The 23,717-nt window shown below is 46.9% G+C and overlaps 1 protein-coding gene across 6 annotated transcripts in view; it reads left to right on the forward strand.

Moving 5' to 3' along the window:
• Smarca4 (SWI/SNF related, matrix associated, actin dependent regulator of chromatin, subfamily a, member 4) overlaps positions 1–23,717 on the forward strand; it is a 98,400-nt gene that overhangs the window by 74,225 nt on the left and 458 nt on the right. For 3 of the 6 annotated variants that reach the window (XM_051196807.1, XM_051196806.1, XM_051196810.1), the window contains 7 exons: positions 137–214; positions 771–989; positions 6,939–7,192; positions 20,237–20,345; positions 20,469–20,570; positions 21,291–21,423; positions 21,523–21,665. In XM_051196807.1, the coding sequence (XP_051052764.1) occupies positions 137–214; positions 771–989; positions 6,939–7,192; positions 20,237–20,345; positions 20,469–20,570; positions 21,291–21,423; positions 21,523–21,665 (1,038 nt within the window). The remainder of the gene's footprint in view (positions 1–136; positions 215–770; positions 990–6,938; positions 7,193–20,236; positions 20,346–20,468; positions 20,571–21,290; positions 21,424–21,522; positions 21,666–23,717) is intronic. The other 3 variants (XM_051196809.1, XM_051196811.1, XM_051196812.1) reach the window with 2 other exon arrangements.

The following is a 23,717-nucleotide window of genomic DNA, read 5'->3' on the forward strand; positions in this document are numbered from 1 at the left end:
GGTGGGATCCTCCACCGCAGCCAGCCTGGGACCTCCAGCTCATCTCCTATGGACGGACACCGCTGCTCACCTCTGAGCCTGGCCACCACCCAGCCTGGCCCCGCCACAGTCAGACTAAAGCTTTCAAATCTTGTAGGAGGAAGATGAGGTACCTGATGATGAGACCGTTAACCAGATGATTGCCCGGCATGAAGAAGAGTTTGACCTCTTTATGGTGAGCACCTGGGTTGGGATCACACAAGACTCGATGATAATTGTTTCCCTGTGGCTATTGGAGCTGATGTAGCTTTCTCATGCCTTCAGACCCTCATCTTGTAGAGATAGTGAGGGACAGCACACTGCCATTTCTGTATGTGGTCCTCAGATCCTGTGGTCTTATTGCCCAAAGGCTCCCTCTTTTTATAGGGGAGTTGAATGGATTCTGTAGGCCTAAGGGGCTGTCTAGGTCCTTGGCCACAGATTCCCCATGCTGCTTGCTATACGCTAATATGAAGTTCAGTGGGACTCTTTCAGCCCCAGTAGGGCTAGTGTTTTCCTCCAAAGCCGTGCTGTGGACATACTTGTGCTCAAGATAGAATCCTTTACCAGGGTCTGCTGTAGCAGACCTGCTGTAGCAGGTCCAGTCAGTCCCCAAAATGAAGCACTGTTGCATTTCTCTTCAACACCTAGTGTTCCTACAGGCTGTGAGGTGGTCCCTGTGAGAGCCACATCAAGGGCTATTGCTCACTGCTGACTTGTTTCTACCCTTTCACCCACCACCCTCATCACAGCGCATGGACTTGGATCGCCGGCGTGAAGAGGCCCGCAACCCCAAGCGGAAGCCACGCCTGATGGAAGAGGATGAGCTCCCATCCTGGATCATCAAGGATGATGCTGAGGTAGAGCGGCTGACATGTGAGGAAGAAGAAGAGAAAATGTTTGGCCGTGGTTCTCGCCACCGCAAGGAGGTGGACTACAGTGACTCGCTGACAGAGAAGCAGTGGCTCAAGGTACATGCCTGAGAGGGCTGTGTGCCACACTGATCATGCCAGGCAGGGCTGGGAGCAGAGGCCAGGCCTTCTTGGGTCATCCCAGCTGGCGCCTTCCCACATTGTTGGCTGTTTTGATCACTGCATGGCTTCTAAGTATCTTTAGTTTCTACCTCCATAGCTACCACAGGGAAGAGCCATACTGTTTACCGTGCAGCACCTAGCATGCTATCTGCTCTCCTGGGCTCTCCAAGTATGGGTGCTTACCTCTTTATGTAGTTGACTAATAAGAGACCCTGATAAACAACCAGCAAGTTTCCCTGGAAGTGGCCAGGAGCTGGGCTCATAGTCTGACACTGGAGAAGGCAGAGGTTTCAGGTCCCTGCCTGCTTGCCAAGCTGACTGTCCCTGGGCACTCAGAGAGGAAGGCAACAAACATGCTTTTGAGTATGTGGCAGTTGTCCAAGCAGCAGTAGCTGCAGATGGTGAGGTAATAGCTGAGCAGTGCCAAGTATCTGCTCAAGACTGGCATTGGTGTTAGGAGTGTAAGCTAGTGATTCGAAATCTAGCCCTGAAGTCATGTTGTAAGCACAGCCTGGAAGCAGCTCTTTAGGAGTAGACAGGTGAAATCAAGGCATGATGCAGGCAGCTCTGGCCCCTCCTTGGAGCTCAGAAGGTCTTCATCTAGAGAACACACCAGGGAAACCAGTATGGTGTCTCAGGTCTACTCTCAAGGTTGAGGCAAGAGAATTAAGGAGAATTCTAGTGCAAGCCAGCAAGACTTTGTCAAAGAAAAGAACCTGCCAGTAAGTCAAACTCTAGAGCTAGGGCAGAACCACCAAGACGACGGTATTTTCTGTGATAAGGTCATGGCGCCTAATGGAGTTGTCATCTGCTCCACATATGCAAAGCACTGGGTAGCTTTACATTCAAATTAGTACATCTGCTAAGTTTTATACACAGGTTTTCAAGATGGAATTTACGTGTCAAGCAGCATTCCTTTCAGCATTAGAGCAGCTTCATCACTCCCCAAAAAAGCTCTTAACTCCTTTATCTGCCTCATCCTGGCAGTCATTATTCTGCACTTGGTGACTTCTTTTTATGTTGTTGGTGGTGTGTTTTTGGGTTTGTTTTTTTTTTTTTTTTTTTTTTTTTTTTTTTTTTTGGTTTGGTTTTTTGGTGGTTGGTTTTCAAGACGGTGTTTTTCTGTGTACCTCTGGCTGTCCTGGAACTCGATTTATAATCCAGGCTGGCCTCAAATTCAGAGAGCCCCTTCCCTCTGTCCCCAGAGTGCTGGAATGAAAGGTGTGCCACCATCACCTGGAGGTTTTTTTTTTGTTTGTTTGTTTGTTTGTTTGTTTTTTTCATGAATTTCTTGTTATCCTTGGTAGAGACCATGCTAATCTTCTTTGTTGCATTTTAGTTATGTGCTGCTGATGAGCAGTACTTAATATTTTTGTTGTTGTTTTCATGTATAGTGTGTTCTAGCTGCATGTATGCCTGCAGGCCAGAAGAGGGCACCAAATTTCACTTTAGAGGGTTGTGAGCTGGGAATTGAACTAGGATTCTCTGCAAAAGCAGTATATAAACCTTAACCCCTGAGCACCCCATCCTCCTTTTACCTTCTTGATATCCTTGGAATCACAAAAGGCTTTTCATTTTTGAAGCTATCTGTTATTGTTGTGTATATGTATGATATTTGTTTGTGAGTGCAGGTACGCATGTACCATGGCACTCAAGGAAGTCAGAGGACTTACAGGAGATTGCTCTCTTCTATCATGTTACATGGGGCTTGGTGGCAAATTCTCAGGAGCCATGTTGGTGGTGCTATTTATCTTTAATAAATAAATATATACATATACATATATATGCCTTGCCAAATCCAAGGTCACAAAGATTTATCCCTCTTTTCTGTTTGTTTTTATTCTTATACTTTGTGAGATAGAATCTGATATTTGAGCCCTAGCTGGCCTGGTAGTTGTTATCCCTCACCACCACCCCCCCCCCCCCAGGCTGTCTTCAAACTCATAGTGATCCTTCTGCCTCTGTCTCCCCATGTGTTGGGATTATGGGTGTGTACCACCAGGCCTGACTTTTGCCTTTTGTTTTGAAAGGTTTATACTTTTACTTCTGAAAAGCACCTGTATTGCGGTTAAATAAGGATCAGGATAAACAAATAGGCCGAATAGATATTTATTCAGGGAGAAATAACTTACAACCTAGACAGATGATCACCAGCAAGTTCCATTGGATGTGCTCTTCTCTGCATTCCGCCAGCAAGAGAGCCCCCACCCCCAGACCTCCTTCCACAGGTCACTTCCGCCCCTGGCTCCACCTTCCCAATGGGCGTGGTCAGTGCCACAGAAGGAGACAAAGTGAATATCCCATTACACACCTGGGTTTGATTCCCAGCACCCATTAAGACTCACCACCTCACCTCCTCAAGCACACATGTGGTACACAGGCATATATTATATGTAGACAAAATGCTTTCTCTCATATATATATATGTTTCTTAAGAAACAAAAAAAAAAGAACACTTCATGAATTTGAGCATCTCTTGGTGTTTCCTTTTGTTCCTAGAGATTTATTTGTTTTTATTTTATTATATGGGTGTTTTTCCTACATGTACGTGTCTGTCTATGAAGGCCAGATCAGATCTCCTGAAACTGAGTTATAGATGGTCATGAACCATCTATATGATGGTATGAGTAATAGAACCCAGATTCTCTGGAAGAGCAGCCATTGCTCTCAATCACCAAGCCATCTCTCCAGTCCCTTTTGGTGTTTCTGTTGGCTAAACTGGCTGGACATTAAACTTTAGGACAGCCTGTGTCCCACACCCCACATATACCAAGACTAAAGATGCATCCATCATTCCTGGCTTTTATGTGGGTTCTGGAGATCTAAACTCAGATCCTTGTCTTGTAAAACAGATATTTTCCTACTGGGATATCTCGCAGCCCTCTTCATTAACACATTAAGTTCTGTGAACCGGGCAGTGGTGGCACACAACTTTAATCCCAGCACTTAGGAGGCAGAGGCAGGTGGGTCTCTGAGACCAGCATGGTCTACACAGTGAGTTCCAGGACAGGCAGAGCTGTTACAAACAGAAAACCTTATCTCAAAAAACAAACAAATAAGAAAGTTCTCTGATCCATCTTGAGTTTTTATAAGTATGAGAAACAGGGTCCAGTTTTAATGCCATGTATGCATATCCAGCAGTCCTGGCAGCATTTACTGAAGAGAATATTTTGCACATTGAGCACATCTTACATTTTAAATTCACAGTTATAAAGCCAGGTATAGTAGCACGTGCCTGTTACTTGGGAGCACTTGGGAGATAGAGATAGGAAGATGAGAAGTTCAAGGCCACTCTCAATTACTGGAGACCCTGTCTTAAAAAAATCATTTACAATAATGAAATCTCTAAAATCAGCCCTCTCCTGTGCTATTAGTAAGCATGTGATTCATGCCTCTTCAGGCCACTCACTCTGTATGTACAGATCTTACAGCTTATCTGACTGCTATCTGGCACTAACCCCCTGCAGTCTCTTTCTAGAGCTGCTCTGATAAAGTACCGTTATTGTGTCATTCAGCACAGTTTTGAGATATTCTGTCACTGTTGGAGAACAAGGAGACTGAAGGCAAATTGCTGGCAGGGTCATTTTGCCTTAGGGGTCCTGGGCAATATCCTTGGCTCTCCCAGCTTCTGGGAATACAACTCTAGGCTGGTAGCTACCTCTCCCTAGTCTCTGCCCCTATCTCAACAGAGGATGGAGGGCATGGAGAAATGGCTTAGTGGTTAAGAGCATGTATTGACCCAAATTCAGTTTCTGTCACTATCTCCAGCTCCAGTAGATCTGATGCCCATGCATGCATGTAATTAAGAGTAATAAGAAGGGGACTGTAGCTGCTTCTCAGTGCTAGCCTGTCACGCTTGAGGCCTAGGGTTCAATCACTGCTATTCCCTGTCCAAACACAATTATTAACAGATTGTAAGGACTTCATTTCTATGAGGTCAAGTTAGGAAGTTCTGGGTAGACATGAATTTGGGGAACAGTCTTAAATCATTGTTCACATCTGCTGCTAAATGCTCTAATACTGCTTTCTTGGCCCAGAGACTTTCCCTCTTTCCACCCTGCTTCAGCTTGAAACTTAGTTGTCACTTTTCTTGTGAGGTTTCACTGTCTGAGGGCCAGGGTCCATCTGACTTCAGCATGTAGCCCTATGCCTGGACACCACCACAGTTTAGGTGTGAAACAATGACTTTTGAATCCAGGTCCCTCTCCTGATCTCAAGCTCCCCTAGAATATTCCTTGAAAGTTAACTATTGTTGTTTGACATGCCCTTTACCTCAGTTCTTCACTATGAGGAAGCTGACTTGAAGAGCCTACTGGAAGTCTCAGCCTGAGCAGCCATGAAAGGGTGTGGCTCATGTAGCTCAGGGAGCCTTGGCATACGTGTGAGAGCTTGGGTCTCATCCCCAATGCTGTAACAAGATGAGGCTAGAGAAGTGACTCGGTGTTAAGGGCACTGACTCGTGGCTCTTTCAGAGGGCCAAGTACAGTTGCCAGCACCCACATCACAGCTACCATTATTAACTCCAGCCCCAGGGAATCTGATTCTCTGTTCTGGTCTCTGGTATCTCAAATACAGAGGTAAAACTAAAGTAAACCTTTAAAAATGAAAAAGAAGAAAAGGACCCACTTTAAAGTGTCTAAGAACTTGTCTGAATTAAATGAGTGCAGTTAGTACACTGAAAGATGGAGTGAACAGACAAGCATCTGTACATTAATGCCACAGCTCCAGGACACTGTTTTAAGTTCACCTCTACCTGAGAGCTGAATCTCATATGTAGCACCAAAGTAGAGCGAGAAAAGGAAGATGACATTGTAGATAAGGATGGGAAAACTAGACATGATGGCACATGCCTTACCCATAACTTGGGGTGTCAAAGTAGAGGCAAGGGAGATTGGGCTGCATAGAAGCCTGTATCAAAACAAATAAGCAATAATAATATTAGTAAGTGACAGGAGATATGCATACAGCACAGTAAACCCATGCTGTGTGAGCTGCAGCCCCGCAAGTATACTTAGATGCCTAAGTGAGGGTTCTAAGAGTGATAGCTGCTTGGCATTGTGGGTACCTGATGCCACTGCACTCTGTACTGATCAAAAGCTAAAGTGGTTTAATCACTATTTCAAAAATTAAATAGGAGGGCATGTCTTAGGGTTTCTTTTGCTGTGAAGAGACACCATGACCACGGCAACTCTTATAAGGAAAAACATTTACTTGGGGTAGCTTACATTTTCAGAGATTTAGTCCATTATCAAGGTGCAACATGAGGGCATGTAGGCAGACAGAGTGCTTGACCTGAAGGCAGCAGGAAGTGGTGTGGCTTGAGCATGTATGAGACCTCGAACCCTGCCTGGACAGTGACATACTTCCTCCAACAAGGCCACACCTCCTAGTAGTACCACTCCCTTTGGAGGTCAGTTTCTTTCAAACCACCACAGGGCACTGGTGAGTTAACTCAATAGATAAATGTGATTGCCAGTATACCTGGTGACCCGAATTCCATCCTCTGTCACTGTCATACACATGCATACACAACACAATTAATTAATTAATTCTAAAATTTTTAAGTAGATGGTGACAGAGCTAGGGTCTTCCAGGTGCCTGTGTTCGTGTGGCTAAGCTTTTGCCTGGTCCGTTCACGATCCTATGTAGTCAGCCTTTTGAATGGGCACTGGGTGGGGCATCAAAGTGGAAGTGCACTGGCCTTTCCTACCTTCAGGAGACAAGTTGGGGCTCCCAATAGATGCTGTGTCCTGAGCCAGCCATGCTGGAAGGACGTCAGTATGGGGGCCACCTCCCTCCCTAGCTGGGCCCCAGGAGCGTGCATCGCGGCCTCTCTTTGTCGACCTGGGTGCTGGCTGTCCTATTTTACCACTATTGACCCTGAAGGCCATCGAGGAGGGCACGCTGGAGGAGATCGAAGAGGAGGTCCGGCAGAAGAAATCCTCACGCAAGCGCAAGCGGGACAGCGAGGCCGGCTCCTCCACCCCGACCACCAGCACCCGCAGCCGTGACAAAGATGATGACAGCAAGAAGCAGAAGAAGCGTGGACGGCCACCTGCTGAGAAACTGTCCCCTAACCCACCTAACCTTACCAAGAAAATGAAGAAGATTGTGGATGCCGTGATCAAGTACAAGGACAGGTAAGCTGAGGCAGTGCCAAGAGGGGTCACTATGGGGTCACTGTGTGAAGCACAGAGCATAGGACCTGGTACTCAGCAACACTGAAGGCTTATGTTTTGATGCCCTTCTTCAGAGAGCTTGGGATCTGAAGCAGGGATGTACACAAGTATCTTCCACATTGACAGGAAAGGGCAGGTGGCAGGATAGAGAGGCTTATACGTGTCAACAAAGGTGGCGTGCTAGTTGCTGTGTTTGAAGAAGGGCTGGTCTGGAAGAACAGGCCCTGCGTAGCAGCAGTAGGTGCATCTGTTGGAATGGCAATGAATGCTGAGAGGTTGTGGCTAGGTGGATCATGGCAAACAAGCCTCTGGTTTTCCTGCTGTGCGTCTGGCATCTTTGTGGTTCTCCCTCAGCCTGTGTTAAGGATCATCCAGATGTTGGGTTTGTGGACCTTGTCTTGTTTCTTGCCAGGTTCTTCTTGGAGGGAAGCCTATCTGATAAGATTTGCCAAAGCTGCCATCAGACTATGGTATTCTTCTGTGGGTGGTGCTGTGGTTCCCATGCAGGCCTTGACTAGCAGATGGGAAGCATGAAACTCTCGGGACTTGCTCTTCTTTACATTGCATGGTGTCTTAACTCACCTTTCCAATGCACACTGGCCAATGCCAGCCCCTTAATTGGAATCTTTCTGGTGACAATATCCTCTGACCTAAGAAGCAAAGTTTGAGTCATCCAGAGGGAGAGTTGTCAGCTTTCACACAATTTGAGAAGAGTCAGCACGTGAAACAGCTTAGAGGAGTTGTGCCAAGACCTTTGAGTGCAAATTGGCTCAGTGGGCAGCTACCTGACAGCAAGCCTAATGGCCTAGATTTGATCCCTGAGACCCACTTGGTGGAAGGAGAAAAGCAGCTCCTGCAGGCTGCCCATGAACTCTACATACATATCCTGGCACAGAGTGCCCATCTAGATCTGAAAATGTAGTATGGGTGGAAGAAGTAGTCGGCTCTGATTGCTACCTTTCCCTCTCAGGCAGATGCCACACAGAAGTAAATGAGGACTACTGTGTAGAGGGACTAGCTTGTTCAAATGTTTTTAGATATGGAGTATGTAAAAATCCAAGGACCTTTGTGATCTATCCTTTTTTTTTTTTTTAAGTTTTATTTTTACTTCTTTGTATGATTGCGTGCATGCACATGTGTGTCTGATTTCTAACAGTGTTCTTGTGAGGAAACTTAAAACTAAAGTGAAGGAAACTGTTGAAGATTAGTGGGAAAGCAAGATGGGCTTTGAAGTGAGTCCTCCTGAGGTTTTGGGTAGCCACTTGAGAAGGCAACACTTGGCCCCTCTTACATTTTCCTCTGAAATAGTTGATTGTAAAACTCAGAAAGGTAAAACAGTGTGCTAGGAGAAACCACCATCTGATCTTCAGTCCTTGAGTCTTCCACATAGAAGCTACCCATCCTTAATGGCTGAGAAATTAGAGTTCAGAAATCTATGTACCACGGGATGATTCCCTCACAATGATGCAGGCTCTTGCCAGACCATGAGAAGATGAGTTGATATAAACAGGACAAGGAGTGTGAAGACATGCCTCTTGATAGGATTTCCTGGTGACGCAGTTACCATGAGAAGGGGTACCAGGGTCCCTGCTTGCATCAGAACATCAGAAAATGCATACTGAAACCAGAATGACTTATAGGTGTTAATACACCCTTATATGCCTAGCTTTGGACTGGGAGTAGGGCTGAGATAGGATGATCACAAGTTTGGACCTGAGCTACGTAGTAATAACCTGTCTCAGAAAACAACAAAAATGAGCCAACAAGATGACTTAATGGGTAAAAGGCACTTGTCAACAAGCCCAATGACCAGAATTTGATACCTGAGACACACATAGTAGACAAGAGATGACTCCTACCAGTTGTCTCTGACTTCCATGTGTATGTTGTGGCACAAGCTCCCATATGAACACACAATAAAATAACTTAAAAAAAAAAAAAGAAGAAGAAGAAGAAGAAGAAGCATTGGTGGCTCACACCTTTAATCCCAGCACTCAGAAGGCAGAGACAGGCGGATATTCATGGCCAGCCTGGTCTACAGAGTGACTTCTAAAGACAGCCAGGTCTTCTATACAAAAAAACAAAAAAGTGAGCCATTGCTGGAGCCAGCACTTGGGAGGCGGATCTCTAAGTTTGAGGCCAGCCTGATCTACATAGAGAGACCCTGTCTCCAAAAAAAAAAAAAAAAAAACCCAAACAAACAGAAATCCTAAAATTAAGTTAATATTTTTTTTTTTTTAATTAAAATTGAGAATTGAAAGACTGTCCCCAGTTGGTGGATGTTTGAGGTCTGCCTGATCTACAGAGTGAGTTCCAGGACAGCCTCCAAAGCAATACAAAGAAACCCTGTCTCAAAACCAGGGAGAGGGAAAAGGAGAGGGAGGGAAGGAGCCCTGCTCATGTTCGTAGCAGCAGGGTTGCAGGCTTTTACACAGGAATTCCATCCACAAGGGATGAGAACTCTGGACAAAGATATTGCTGCCACTGAGAGGACGGTTGTCTGTGGAGCACTGTGGACTTCAATGTGGATGAAGTTCCACACTGATCCCTGGTGCTGGGCAGTGAGCTGAGCAGTTCTTTACAAATGGTGCCTGACTGCATAGCTGCCTGAGAGGGTAGCTAAGATAAGGTCACTGACTTTGATGTATTAGTGTAGCAGGGGTATGTGTGGAGGACTTGATAGCATAGCCTTGGTTGTTTTCAGAGGAACTAGTTTGTTTTTCATGTATTCTGTGTCCTACTGAAAAAACCTTCCTCCTTGTCCATGAGGTGACAGATAACTCACGCAGCAGTAGAACAGTCTCCAGTGCACAAATGTGATCATGATTTGGTTAGTAAGGTGAAGACTCAGAGTTGGTTTGTCAAGATGGATCTGCTGCGGGGCACCTTGTTGGGGGTGTGACTGTGCTTATAGTTGGCCCTGGGGGACAAGATGTCTTGGGGCTTAATGCCTGGTTTTTGGGTAACCTCATGCCTAGATTAGAGAGTATCACAGAGCCCAGAGCTCCACAGAGGAAAAGATTATAACAGGATGCCTCAGAGGGTGGTGGTGAGTTCTGGTTTTGTTGGAAGCAGGTCCCTTCCCACTAGCCTGGATGGCTGATGGCCACAGTCATATGTCACCTAAGGAAAGTCAGCTTTGCCTCATTTTCCTGGTTAGAAACTTACCTCATTTAAAAGAATTTCAAAATGATGTTTAGGTAAACATTGACTCATTTGGTAGATACTTCAGACACTTCACTAAATTTGCTACTAAGGAGGCAAGCAAAGCTGTGAGACAGCACTTTGTAAACTCACGGAAAAGTCTGGCTTTGTCGTGGTGAAAAGACAGAGACTAAAGCAGCCAAGGGAAGTAGCTAACAGTGTATCCACAAGTCTGGCTACCAGTAGCAGCAGCTTCCAGGAAAGTCCTGTTTATAGTCTCTGGAGAAGTATCTCCCCCACTGACCCTCCTACCTGGTAGCATCATAGCCAATTTCCCTGCAAATGTTGAGACATCCAGAGATGCCTGAGCACCCAAGGGTTTTGTTGGGACTCTGTTATGTACAAGTGGCTGGCTGCTCACATGGCCCAAACCCCTCCAAAATGGCATTTCAAGGTCTTAGAGGTCATCTTGCAGCACCTGAAGGCAGAGGCCACAGATTCTGTCATCCAGAAGGTTTTGAGGCAGTATTCACAAGCCAGGCCTAATGTCTCTTACATTACATTACATAGGCCAGGAAAATAACATTGTAGAATCCAACTTAGTTTTGTTATTTTATACAGGAGCTCACTATGTAGCCCTGGTAAGCATCAAACCTTTTTTCTTTTAATTTATGTGTGCCTGGTGCCAGCGGCCAGAAGAAGGTATAGGATCCCCTAGAATTGGAGTTACGGGTGATTGTAACTCCACCATGTGGGTATTGGGAATTGAACCTGGATTCTCTGCAAGAGCAGCTAACACTTTGAACCATCAAATGGAACATTTCGGGGGGGGGGGGGACATTTGAACCTTTTGTTGTGTTTGAGGCAATCACTTACTTGTATCTTAAGCTGACCTCAAACTTAATGCAATCCAACTGCCTCGGCTTTCTAGGTGTTGGGGCTTTTCAGTTTGCTTCCTAAAAGCCCTCTACTCAGATACACAGCAAACCAAGTTAAAGAGGGAGCCTAAAGGATTTGAATTGTAACTGTGCTATTTTTTGTTTATTTGTTTGTTTTTCAAGACAGGGTTTTTCTGTGTGTAGCCTTGATTGTCCTGGAACTAGCTCTGTAGACCAGGCTGCTGCCTCTGCTTCCTAAGTCCTGCAAATAAAGACATGTGCCACGGTGCTTCTTGATAGAAGAATGATTTTTAACCAAACCACATACCTGCTTCTGGGTAACTGCTAGGTTACACATCCAGTTGGTGACCTCCAGAGACTAGTGCTGCTGGGTCCAAGGCAGACTGCTGTGGGGAGCCAGGCAAGTCCTTGCTGTATGAATGCTGGCCACTGAGGCTGTGGCTCTCTGACCCTGCTTGAGTTAATTCCATAGAACCTAATTTGGCTCTATAATACCCACTCGAAGTATACCTTCCTACCATGACACACAAGGATTAGAGGATTGAATTGTGTGGCTCTTGGAGTCAGTCCACAGACTGGCAGAACTGACCATGTGAACAGAGGCCTGGAAGAAGAGGGGGGTGTCAGTGAGAGGAGAGTGCTGGTATCGCAGGACAGAGGTCTGCAGGGGTCCAGGCTATCCATCTGCTTGAAGCAGAGCTTCTCTCCCTGTACTTTTGGCCTCTGTCTGTGTTTGAGAACCTGCCAGACTGAGAGTAAAGTGTGCCTGGCACATACAGCACACAACCAACCAAAGACCATATTGCCAAAATGAAAGGGAAATATAGGTTTTTACTTTGAAAGCAAAATATAGATGAAAATGGTCTGAACTCAGGAGTTGGGGTATACCTTGTCCTGGACCATGGAAAAGCAAGGGCAGCAAGCAGATCCTTTCAAGAGCAGAGGGGCAATTTCAGAGTGCTAGAGGATGCCACCTCAGCCACCTGGCCCATGGGAATGCCTTGGATCCCTTGGCTGTTCCCAGGGTTGTGGATCTCTCAGAGCCCTTGCTATGTATTCACACTGGTGCTGAGGTCATAGTGACCACACGTTTGTTCCACAAGTTGTACTTTGTGGGTTATAAGACAAAAGGGGAGGATGGTGTTTGCACTTGACACTTCAGTGTGTCACACATGCTCACACTGCCAGGCTGAGCATATCTGGCCCCATCTCTTCTTTTTCTGGAAATTGGAAAGTTGTAGATTTTTAGAATTCAGTTCTATCCCTGTGCCTCAGTTTCCAAATGGATAAACAAGACTGAGAGTTCAGGCCTATGGGAAAGAGAAGCTGGGCAGGATGAAGCGTCAGGCCCAGAAATAAATCTAGCACTGCCTAGGGCTTCACAGCAAGCCATACTGTCTCCTTCCAGCCCCTACTCAGTGTACAGGGGCAGGAGGCAGATGTTTTTCAGGGGAGAGGCTGTGCTCTGTGCAGAAAAACAAAAACTGTGGGTTGTTGCCTGAAGTACTTCTGAAATGAAATCTGTCCTCCCAAGTACAGGGAGACCCATGCCCCAGTCCTCAGGGAAGATGGGGAATTAGCCTCAGGGCTTTCCAGCCCCTCAACCTTTGACATCTGAGCTTGCTGCCTGCTGATTCCAGGTTTGTGACCAGAACCAGCTGCTTAACACCTGGCCCAGAAACTATAGCATACTTTGGCCAGAGGAATACCAGGAGGAGCCCCAGGCTAGGCCACAGACAGAACTCACTCTGTAACTCAGGGCAGTCTTGGCCTGTTTCCTTGGCCACCTTAGATTCTACTTGAAAAAACTCCACCTGTTCTGGTTAGAAGTCAGATTCTATCTTGGGCTTTATGCCCTGGGGCAAACATTTACACAGCAAGGAAAGCAGGCAGCTGATTATGAGACCAGCGATCAGTTCATATCTCACAGGCAAACAGGCAGGACTGATAAGGTCCTGTGGATGCTGTGGGAGTTGGAACAGCTGAATCTTTTGCCCTCCTGCTCTGTCCACTGGAGTCAGCTTCAGCCTGTGTCCCTAGGAAGGCCTTCCATTCAGCAGAAGGTCCCAGGTCCCACTTGCTAAGTCTCCTCACGTGGCATATAGGCCACCCCTCTATGGCGTGATCTCCACACCCAATTACCTCAAACTCCCCATCCCATATGTTCTACCAGACTAGAAAACCCCATTGCCCTTTGGCTCCCAAGTTCTTGATGCCTCAAAAGAGAATTGAGGTGTCCTTTGACACAGATTGCTGCCATGGTCACAGATGGAATGCTGAAAAATTTAGTCTTGGGCTGATGTCACCTGGTACTGCAGATGGACCTTGGGGTCTCCTTCCTTCCTCTTGCCTCTAGCCTCAATCAACTCAGAGAGCCATGGCTGACCTTGCTGTCCCTTTGCATCTGCTTCCTAGTCCTTGGATGCTCTTGGGATTACTGTGAACCTGTGGTCACCTGTTCCGTTCTCAGCTTGACTTCTTCCAGTGCCATACTCAGGGTCTCTTCATCAAATGAAGGTGTTGAAGTTGTGTCCTGTCTAGCACTGGCCTCTATGGAAGGTCTCCCAGGCTTCTTAAACCCTAAGCATGACACCATAATAAGAACTTTGTTTCCAGGGCTGATGCCAGAGTGTTTGCTTAGCATGCACAAGATCTTGGGTTCCATCCCAGCACCTTGGAAGTACACACCCATAACTCCCAACATTGAGGAAGTGAAGGCAGAAGATCAGAAATAAAGTCAAAGTTGGTTCGGGACACATATAAGACTCTTGTCTTTAAAAGACTTGGTGAAACCTGGCATTGGTGGTGCATGCCTTTAATCCCAGCACTCGGGAGGCAGAGGCACGCGGATCTCTGAGTTCTAGGCCAGCCTGGTCTACAGAGTAAGTTCCAGGATAGGCTCCAAAGCAATACAGAGAAACAGAGAAACCCTGTCTTGAAAAACCAAAAAAACAAACAAACCATCAAAAAAAAAAAAAAAACTTGTTGATTTGTTGGTGGGGTAGTGGCACATGCCTTTAATCACAGCACTTAGGGAGGTAAAAGCAGGTGGATTTCTGGGTTCAAGGACAGCCAGAGCTGCACAGAAACCTTATTTATTTATTTTTGAAACAGGGTTTCTCTGTTTAACACTTTTGGCTGTCCTGGAACTTGCTTTGTAGACCAGACTGGCCTCACTCACAGACTGAGTTCTGTGATTAAAGGCATGCGCCCTGCAGAGAAACCTTATCTTGAAAAGACATTGACAGTAGCTGTTCCCAAATATCTGAGCTTGTGTTGAGGATGGCCCTGCCCATAAGGTGACAGCACAGTCCAGGGTCTTCCCTGGTAGAGTCTCAGTGACTGATGCCTGGGCTCTAGATGATGTCTAGATGTAGTGAGAAAATAGGACAGGGAACGAAGTAGAGGCAATCTCTTCTGTAGGACTTGACATGAAGCAGAGCAGCAGCAGCGGTTCTGTCCCCAGCTGTTGGCCACATTGTTGGCTGTTGCTAAAGCAATGAAACCCCACTGGGAAGCCATGATCATGGGCCTCATTCCTGTGTCTAAGTTGGAAGCAGGGCTCTCCTACTTCATTCATGCCATCCAGACACAGAGAGGCACACGTAGGCCCGTGGTGTCTGCAGGGACCTCTGCGGTAGATCTTCCTTGGTATGAGGTGGTGTGCAAGGGACAGTGCAGGCTCCCCAACCACCTGTGCACATCTTCCTGTGCCTATCTCGTCAGACTTTGTCCCATGTCAGTAGGGCTGTGAGCAGCAGTGCGAAGTTTGTGACTCATGCTTTCTGGGGTGAGGAGGCAGGCAGCCCAGGACAAGGTGAGAACAGTTGGGGAGAACATCAAACTGGAGATGTGATGGGGATATTTTCAGGGTACATCTCTGTCCAAAAATTGATGCTAGGCCAATGCTTCTTCAACTGAACAGGAAGGCCCTGAAACTTAAGATCTGTTCATCCCAGAGCACCATAAAGAATTAAATGAGCCACACATCAAACAAGTGTTTGCAATAAGCAAGTCTAAGCTCTCTTCCCAGACAGATGAGCAAAACTGTGTTCTGGCAGCATTTGGAAAGGGCTACCTTCAAGATGGTGCTCAGCTTCACTGTGTACTCACAAACACATATTCTACCATAGACGTGCCAGGTCAATAGCCCCAGGCCATCCATCTGTTGCCTGTGAGGATTTTCTGTGACCGAGCACTTTCTTTCCCAGTGTGTCCTCGTTTTATTTCTGTTTCTGTGATAGAACACCCTGAAGATACATCTTGAGGGAGAAAGGGGTTTAGCTCACAATTCCAGGTGACAATTCAAAGCAGGGAAGTCAAGGCCACAGAACTTCCGCCATCTGATGGTGTCACATCCAGTAGAGCAGGCTCTGAATGTATGCGTGCTCGCCCTCCACACAATTACAGTCTAGGGAGCTGCCCACAGTTAGCACAGTCAAGACAGTCCTCCACAGACATGCCTGCCAGGCAACCCAGTCCACACAGCTCCTCATTGAGACAGTTAAAACCAACCATATGAGCATCCACATCTACTGGTTTTTTTTTTTTTTTTTTTTTTAATTTTATATAACAAAGTCCAATTAAATGAAAACAAACATTTATACACAATATTTGGGAATTTGGGCGTCGTTCTTTCCAAACTACTTCCTGCTGGTAAGGGGCGCTGTCTTGGGGGATTCGAAGATGGGTTTTTGTTTTTTTTGTTGTTTTCCAAGACAGGTTTTCTTTGTATGGTCCTGGCTGTCCTAGAATTCACTTTGTAATCCCACCACACTGGAAGCTACTGACTTCTTTTTTATTTTGTTCTGTTCTGTTTTTTGAAACAGGGCTTCTCTGTGTGGCCCTGGCTGTCCTGGAACTCACTCTGTAGACTAGGCTGCCCTCAAACTCAGAGTCGCCTCTGCCTCCTGAGTGCACTGCTACCACCCAGCCCGGTGGGTGTCCCAGTCCCTTTTAATAGTTCTAAGACTTGTCATTTGTGACTCTCAGCATGAAGCTACATCAATGTAAATAGAATAGACCGGGGCAAGCCTGAGAGCCCTTGAAGAGACCAAGCTCAGCCAATCCCATCCCCCAGAGCAACTCCAGAACACAGGGATGGCAGGATCATAGGCTTCTGAGTATAATTCCATGACTGAGCATTTGCTTAGTAGTATGTGTAAAGCTGGTTCAATACCAACATGAGAAATGTGTGGGTGGAGTTAGGAGCACCCTGGCCAGAGATCTTAGGCGAGGTTACATTTGCATCAAGGTGGGGTATGTGGTAGGCTTTCCTGGAGAGTGGCACTCAGTGCTGATGTCAGTAAACAGTCCTGAAGAGCTTGAGAGGCTCTTCAAGTGTGTGAGGAGCTAGGATTTGTTCACCTCTCTCTGGCTAGAAAGCTTGGCAAGTGGGCCTGGGGAGTGGGAGGGAACCAGCATAGTACTGGACCACAGTTGTGAAGCTTTAGCCTCCAAAGTATGATAGCATTGACTGTCCAAAAGGTCCTCACAGTGAGTGCCTTGCCCTGCCCTGCCCTGCCCTGCCCTGCCCTGCCCTGCCCTGCCCTAGGGTCCACTCATGTTTCTGAAAAGAGAAGGAGTCTGTGTAGGCCTTTATTCCTCAAGGGTGCTGCTGTTTGTTCCTCTGGTTCTTGGGACATGCACCTATGTTTTCTCTTTAGGAAAAGAGTCTCATACCATCCATAGTCTGTCTGATCACAATTGTCAATCTTCCCAACTGAATTATAGCAGAGGACCAATATCTACCCAGTAACCACCTGCCCTATGTGCAGAGCGGCAAGTAGCACCACAGTGAGTTTCCTGCACAAAGGCAAGTGTATGCTTACCTGGTGATCTGTGTGGCTTAACTTGCTTACAACTGAGTTTTCTATCCAAATACAACTATCATCCAGCAGCCTTCACTGCTCTCACAGTATGGTGAGAGGTGTCCTTGAGCTCTGGTGGCAGGAGCTGTGTGGTAGTACTGACAGGAATAGCATGGTATGCACTATCAGAGTACCAGAGCAGAGAGCTCTAACTGGACTCCTCAGGACTGGATTGGAGACAGATGACAGTTATGTCAGGTTGACAACACGACTTAACCACCAGCTTCTGGGCTGAGCATCCTAAGCAACCCAGAAGACTGCCAGTTTCCTCTAGATCAGCGGTTCTCAACCTATGGGTTTCTACTCCTTTGGGGGTCACATGTCAGATGTTTACATTATGATTCATGATGGTAGTAAAATTATAGTTATGAAGTAGCAACATAATTTTATGTTGGGGGTCACCACAGCATGAGGAACTGTATTAAAGGGTCTCAGCTTCAGGAAGGTTGAGAACCACTGCTCTAGATGGATAGCCTCGCAGGGAATACTGTTTCCAGATCAAAGGAGGATGGCTGCGGCAGCTTTTGTCACCACCTGCCCTATTTTCATTTCTGTTACTGTGATGAAATGCCCTGACAAGCACCTGAGGAAGGAAGGGTTAGGTCACAGTCCAGGGGCAGTCTGTCCTTGTTGGGAAGGAAGTCAGGACAAGTAGTGCCATCACAAGCATGGTCAAGAGCAGAGACAGACATGCCCTCTGCTCTTCTGGCCTTCTCTACTCCTGCTCAGTTCAGCTCTCCAGCCCAGGGGATGAAGCCACCCACCACATCACTTAACACAGTCATGGGAACTTGAGACAAGAGTCTTCAGGGTTATGAAAGTGGCTCTGAATAGAACACTCAAGGCTCTCCCTTCTGCATTTGAGTCACGTGCACTTTTAAAAGTGGGAGGTTGAGGGAATAGTTGCTTAGCTCTTAAGCAAGTCTGCCACACTGGGGACATCTTTTTGTCATTGAGACAGGGTTTACTGAGCTGTCCAAGCTGACCTTGAACTCCCCAGGCCCCACCAACTTGCCAAGTCCTATTTGTTCCCCTGTGCCCACCTGTCTATAATCAGTGGAAAACAGTTCTTGCTGGATTGAGAAACTAAAGGGAACAAGGCTGAAACTTCTAACATTTGCTTTCTCAGCAGAGCAGTAGGAGCAGAATTGTAACTGATGCTACAGTGTCGGTTGCTTTGTGGGGCATGTGCCATGCAGGGACAAAGCTTCCTCCCATCTGTTATATCCAAGGGACTTTTGTGTCTCTTGTTTTTCTTTTTGTGGTGCTAGGGATGGAACTCAGGGTCTTGTGCTTGCTAGGCAAACATTCTACCAATGAGTTCCTAGCCAGTTTAGAATTCTGTAAAATGAAACAAAAACTTGTATGTATTTTGATCATATTCACTTCTTGTTCCTCACCCTAACTCATTGTCTACCTTCACCTCCTAACTTTTTCCCCCATTTTTTTTTTTTTTCTTTCTTACATAACCTACCAAGTCCAATTTGTGTTGCCCATAGTCTCGTAGACAGAGTATCCACTGGAGCTTGGCCTTTATTTGCTGGTTTGGTTTTTGTCTTTTTTCAAGACATTGTTTCTTTGTATAGTCCTGGCTGTCCTGGAATTCTGTACACCAGGCTGGCCTTAAACTCACAGATACTCATCTGCTTCATTGTTTGATTTGTTTTTTGGTTTTGTAGGACAGGATTTCCCTGTATTGCTTAGGAGGATGTCCTGTAACTAGCTCTGTAGACCAGGCTGACCTCGAACTCACCGAGATCTGCCTGCCTCTGCCTCCCAAGTGCTGGGATTAAAGGTGTGCACTACTGCCCGACCCTATTTTGAATTTAGGATTTTTGTTTGTTTTTTATTATTATTTTCTTATTTTGCATATCGATCCCAGTTCCCTCTCCCTCCCTCCCATGCTCCCCTACCCCCTCCCATCCCATCTCCTCCCTCCTTGCCACAGGGAGGGTGATGCCTTCCAGGAGGGGTCATCAAAATCTATCAAGTCATTTGGAGTAGGGACTAGGCCTTCCCTCCTGCCTCTAGGCTAAGGAATTTAGGGTTTTTAAGAAGATAAAGAGTGAAGTTTGTGGTCATTCTTGGCAACACAGCAAGTTGGAGGCCAGCCTGGGCTATGTGAGAAAGATAGAAAAGAATGGTGCTGGGCCACAAGGGCCTTCTCCTCCCTGCAGACACCAGCTTCTCGGCTCCAGTAGGCATGATTTCCTCTATCCCACTCACTGGCTTGTCCTGCCACTTGGGAACTCTAAGGGGCTGGGCAACTGTGTGTCAGGTGATTGACCAGGGGACAGGGGGATATAGCACCATCTGCCCTCTTAGGCTTTCTGCAAACCCTTGCTCACACCACTTTCCACACTGGTCACTAAGGTGAGCACTTCAGGAACAGGAGCCCAGAGTGGTCCCAAGCCACATCCCACCCTTGTAGGAAGCAGCAGTTGTCCCTTTGGAGATCCCAGGACACCGCTGGTCATCCTCTTTGATCCTGGGGTTTGTGCCATACGCTCTGAAGGCCACCTGCAGAAGAGACACCTATGGCGATCATGGCCTTGGGAATGTACCTCTCATGTTCTTCATGCTCAAGCAGGTGTGGCAGACATAGAATAAAAAGTAGGGTGAGATGGGTGTGGTGATGCACACTTTAATCCCAGCACTCAGGAGGCAGAGACTGTCAGGTCTCTCTCTCTGTGAGTTCAAGGCCAGGCTAGACTACAGAATGACTGTTGATGGGAGTGAGAGTCTCCTTGATGTGTGTACTCTGAGGGTGGCAGTATGACACTCCTTCCAGAGCTGGGCTTAGAGAATTGACCATACTGCACTAGACCTGGTTGTCAAAAGACCTCAAACACTAAAATAGCTCCCAGGGCAAATGGAGGGGCTCATCTTTGGTCCCAGCACTTGGGAGGAGGCAGGCTGATGATCTCTGAGTTTGAGTCTAGCCTGGTCTGCATTTTGAGACACTGTCTCAGAAAGAGAAAAGAACTCCCTGGTCTTTAAATTCTCATCTTCTGTCCCTGTGTGATGGGACAATGTCTCTCTCGGGTGATGGACCAATGCCCGGGAATGACACACACCGTGTCATCTTGCAGCAGTAGTGGACGTCAGCTCAGCGAGGTGTTCATCCAGCTCCCCTCTCGCAAGGAGCTTCCTGAGTACTATGAGCTCATCCGAAAACCTGTGGACTTCAAGAAGATCAAGGTGTGTGGGTACCAAGAATCTGGGGCTGTGGGAGGATAGCCAGTTCAGCCCAGCAGTCAGTCACAACATGGGCAAGCAGGAGGTCATGGACGCCCAGAGTAAGGCCTCCCTCCTTCCCCACAGGAACGAATCCGCAACCACAAGTACCGCAGCCTCAATGATCTGGAGAAGGACGTGATGCTGCTGTGTCAGAATGCTCAGACGTTTAATCTCGAGGGTTCCTTGGTGAGCTCCCACACGGCCATCGTGCCACCTGCCCTTCATCCCTCTGCAACTAATAGGGTTTTGTTTGACTTTAAAAAATTGGGCTGTTCCACTATTGGTGGAAGCAGTGTCGCTTTCTTTAGTAGTAAAGGGACCATACACAGCTGCCTACCATCCATGTTGTCTGCCTTGCGATTTATTTTTATTTTATAGATGGGTGTTTGCCTGCATGGTGTCTATGTACTACCTGCAGAAGAGAGAATCACATCCACTGGAATGTTACAAGTGGTTGTGATTCACAAAGTGGGTGCTGGGACTTGAACCTCCTCTTCAAGAGCATTAGTGCTCGTAACCCTGAGCCATCTCTGCAGCCTATGTTGCAATTTTATCTTTAGTTCAGTATACTCTCTTAAAAAGCATCCTGTGCCATGAGGAAATGCCTGGCCGTGGTCCCCATCCTGATCTTGGCAGGCTCCTCCCACATCTGAGAGTGGCAGCTCCCCAGGAGATGGGTTTTGCTTTGTTAGATCAAGGAAATACCATGCCAGCAGGATTGTGTTTTTCTGACACCATTCATCTTTGTAGACATCAGGGCCTTGAAAGGTAGAGTTAATGAGGGAGAAACTGGCTGTTGCACAGACCTCCCAGCTTGGCACTGTGTCATCTGGGGAAGGATTGTGGGGTGGCCTTGCTGAACAGCAGGACTCCAATAGAAAGCCACACAAGCCCTATATCTCACAGATCTACGAGGATTCCATCGTCCTGCAGTCTGTCTTCACCAGTGTGCGGCAGAAAATTGAGAAGGAGGATGATAGTGAAGGCGAGGAAAGTGAGGAAGAAGAGGAGGGTGAGGAGGAAGGCTCCGAGTCTGAGTGTGAGTAAGGGAAAGGGGCAGAAATGCTGCAGTAGCACATAGACGACCCGAGAAGCCAGCAGTGCCCACTTCACAGACTACTTCCGTATTGCCCCACAGCCCGCTCTGTCAAGGTAAAGATCAAGCTGAGCCGAAAGGAGAAGGCCCAGGACCGACTGAAGGGGGGCCGGCGGCGGCCAAGCCGGGGGTCCCGGGCCAAGCCAGTTGTGAGTGACGACGACAGTGAGGAGGAACAGGAAGAGGTAAGGGCACTGTTAGGCTACACCACAGCTAGGCTGCCAGTCCCAAGCCCAGGCCAATCTGCAGATGGGTAAACTGAGGCTCAGCATTATGTAACCTAGTCTGTTCACATACCAGTGTCTAGTAGCTGACAGTCCAGACCCAGTCCCATAGCCCAGGCAGCACCCAGCCTACCAAACCACAGGGCTTTGGGTTTATGGTGAAGTTTGCAGAACAGCCAGGAGCAGTGGGATTACCAGGGCCACCGGACACTGGAAGCCTTCCTTTTAATGTGCTGCCATGGGACACCGGCTGTGTGTTCAGGCTTCTGCCTTGACTTATATGGGACAGTTTCCACATAAGACCAGTGAGTTAAAAGATAAAAAGGGCTGAAAAGATGGCTCAGGAGTTAATGACACTGGCTGCTATTCCAGAGAACTCAAGTCAATTCACAGCACCATGTAGGAGCTCATAACCATCTATAATTCCAGGACCTTCTTATGGCTTCTGTAGATATATGCAGGTAAAACATGCCTACACATAAAACTAATTTTAAAAAATTAAAATGGAGTTGGGTGCCTTTAATTCCAGCTCTCAGGAGGCGGAGGCAGGTTAAGAGTTAAGAGGCCAGCCCGGTTTACAGAGTGAGTTCAGGACAGCCAGGGCTACACAGAAAAACCCTGTCTGGAAAACCAATAAAATAAAATGGGGAGGGGCTGGAGAGATGGCTCAGTGGTTAAGAGTACTACTGCTCCTGTAGAGAACCAGAGTTCAGTTCCCAGCACTCACATGGGTGGCTCACAACTGCCTATAACTCAGGGGCCAGGGGATTCCCAGGCCTCTACCCTGAGTGTACATAGTCATGTCCACACATAGATACACACCTAAACATTACATAATAAAAATAAGTTAGGTGTGATGGTGGTGGTTTGTTTTTTTTTTTTTTTTTTTTTTTTTTTTTTTTTTTGGTAGTTGTTTTGTTTTTAATGTGCATTGGTGTTTTGCCTGCATATATTGTCTGTGTGAGGGTGTTGGATCCTGGGGTTGCAGACAGTTGTGAGCTTCCATGTGGGTGCTAGGAATTGAGCCTGGGTCCTCTGAAAGAGCAGCCAGTGGTGCTCTTAACTGCTCAGCCATCTCTCCAGCCTGATGGTATATACCTTTAATCACAGCAAAAAAAAAAAAGAAGAAGAAGAGGCCAAAGCAAGTAACTAAGTTCCTGGCCAGCCAAGATACAGACCCTAACTCAAAAAAAAAGTCTTTCTTACTTATTTCTTTTAGGTTTTCTGTTGTCTTCGTGCCTAGATATTTTGCCTGCTGCATGTATGTGTATGTGCCTGGTAATCATGGAGGATAACGAGGGCATTGGATCCACTAGAACTGGAGTTAGAAAATGTGAACTGCCATATAGGTTCTGGGAACTGAACACAGGTCCTCTGTAAGAGCAGCCAGTTTGCCAGGCAATGGTGGCGCGCATCTTTAATCCCAGCACTTAGGAAGCAGAGGTAGACGGATCTCTGTGAGTTCCCAAAGCTACATAGAGAAATCTTGTCTTGGAAAAAAAAGAAAACAAAAAACAAAAAAAAGGAGCAGCAGCCCATTCTCTTAACCATTAAGCCATCTCTCCATCCTAAAAAATCAATCTTAATACGATAATGACTGTAGGCATAGTGGTGCACACCTGAGCCAGGACTTGGGAAGTAAAGACAGGAGATCAGGAGTTCATAATCATCCTTGGCTGCTTAGCAAGTTTGAGGCTAGTCTGAGATGCATTAAGACAAGTGCCAGAATAGCAGTCAGAAGACTGGACACATGTTCATACTCAGAATGGCTATAATGAGCTGGCTGCCTCTTAGAGAGTTCCGTGGTGGCCTGTCTGTCACCCTCACGCCTGCTTCTCTCCCTTATAACAGGCCCAATAATAATAGGGCTGCCATGGTGCAAGGCACTGTCCAAGTTTTGATGTTTTCTTTCTGTAGTACCAAGATAATTTATTCTGGGTGTCCCAAGATCCATAGGCTCTTTGACAGTGTTGGAAAGACTCCTGAGAGTGCCTGGGTGGCAACCCCCTCACC

Source organism: Phodopus roborovskii, unplaced genomic scaffold, assembly GCF_943737965.1.
Source record: "Phodopus roborovskii unplaced genomic scaffold, PHOROB, whole genome shotgun sequence".
NCBI classification, from domain to species: Eukaryota; Metazoa; Chordata; class Mammalia; order Rodentia; family Cricetidae; genus Phodopus; species Phodopus roborovskii.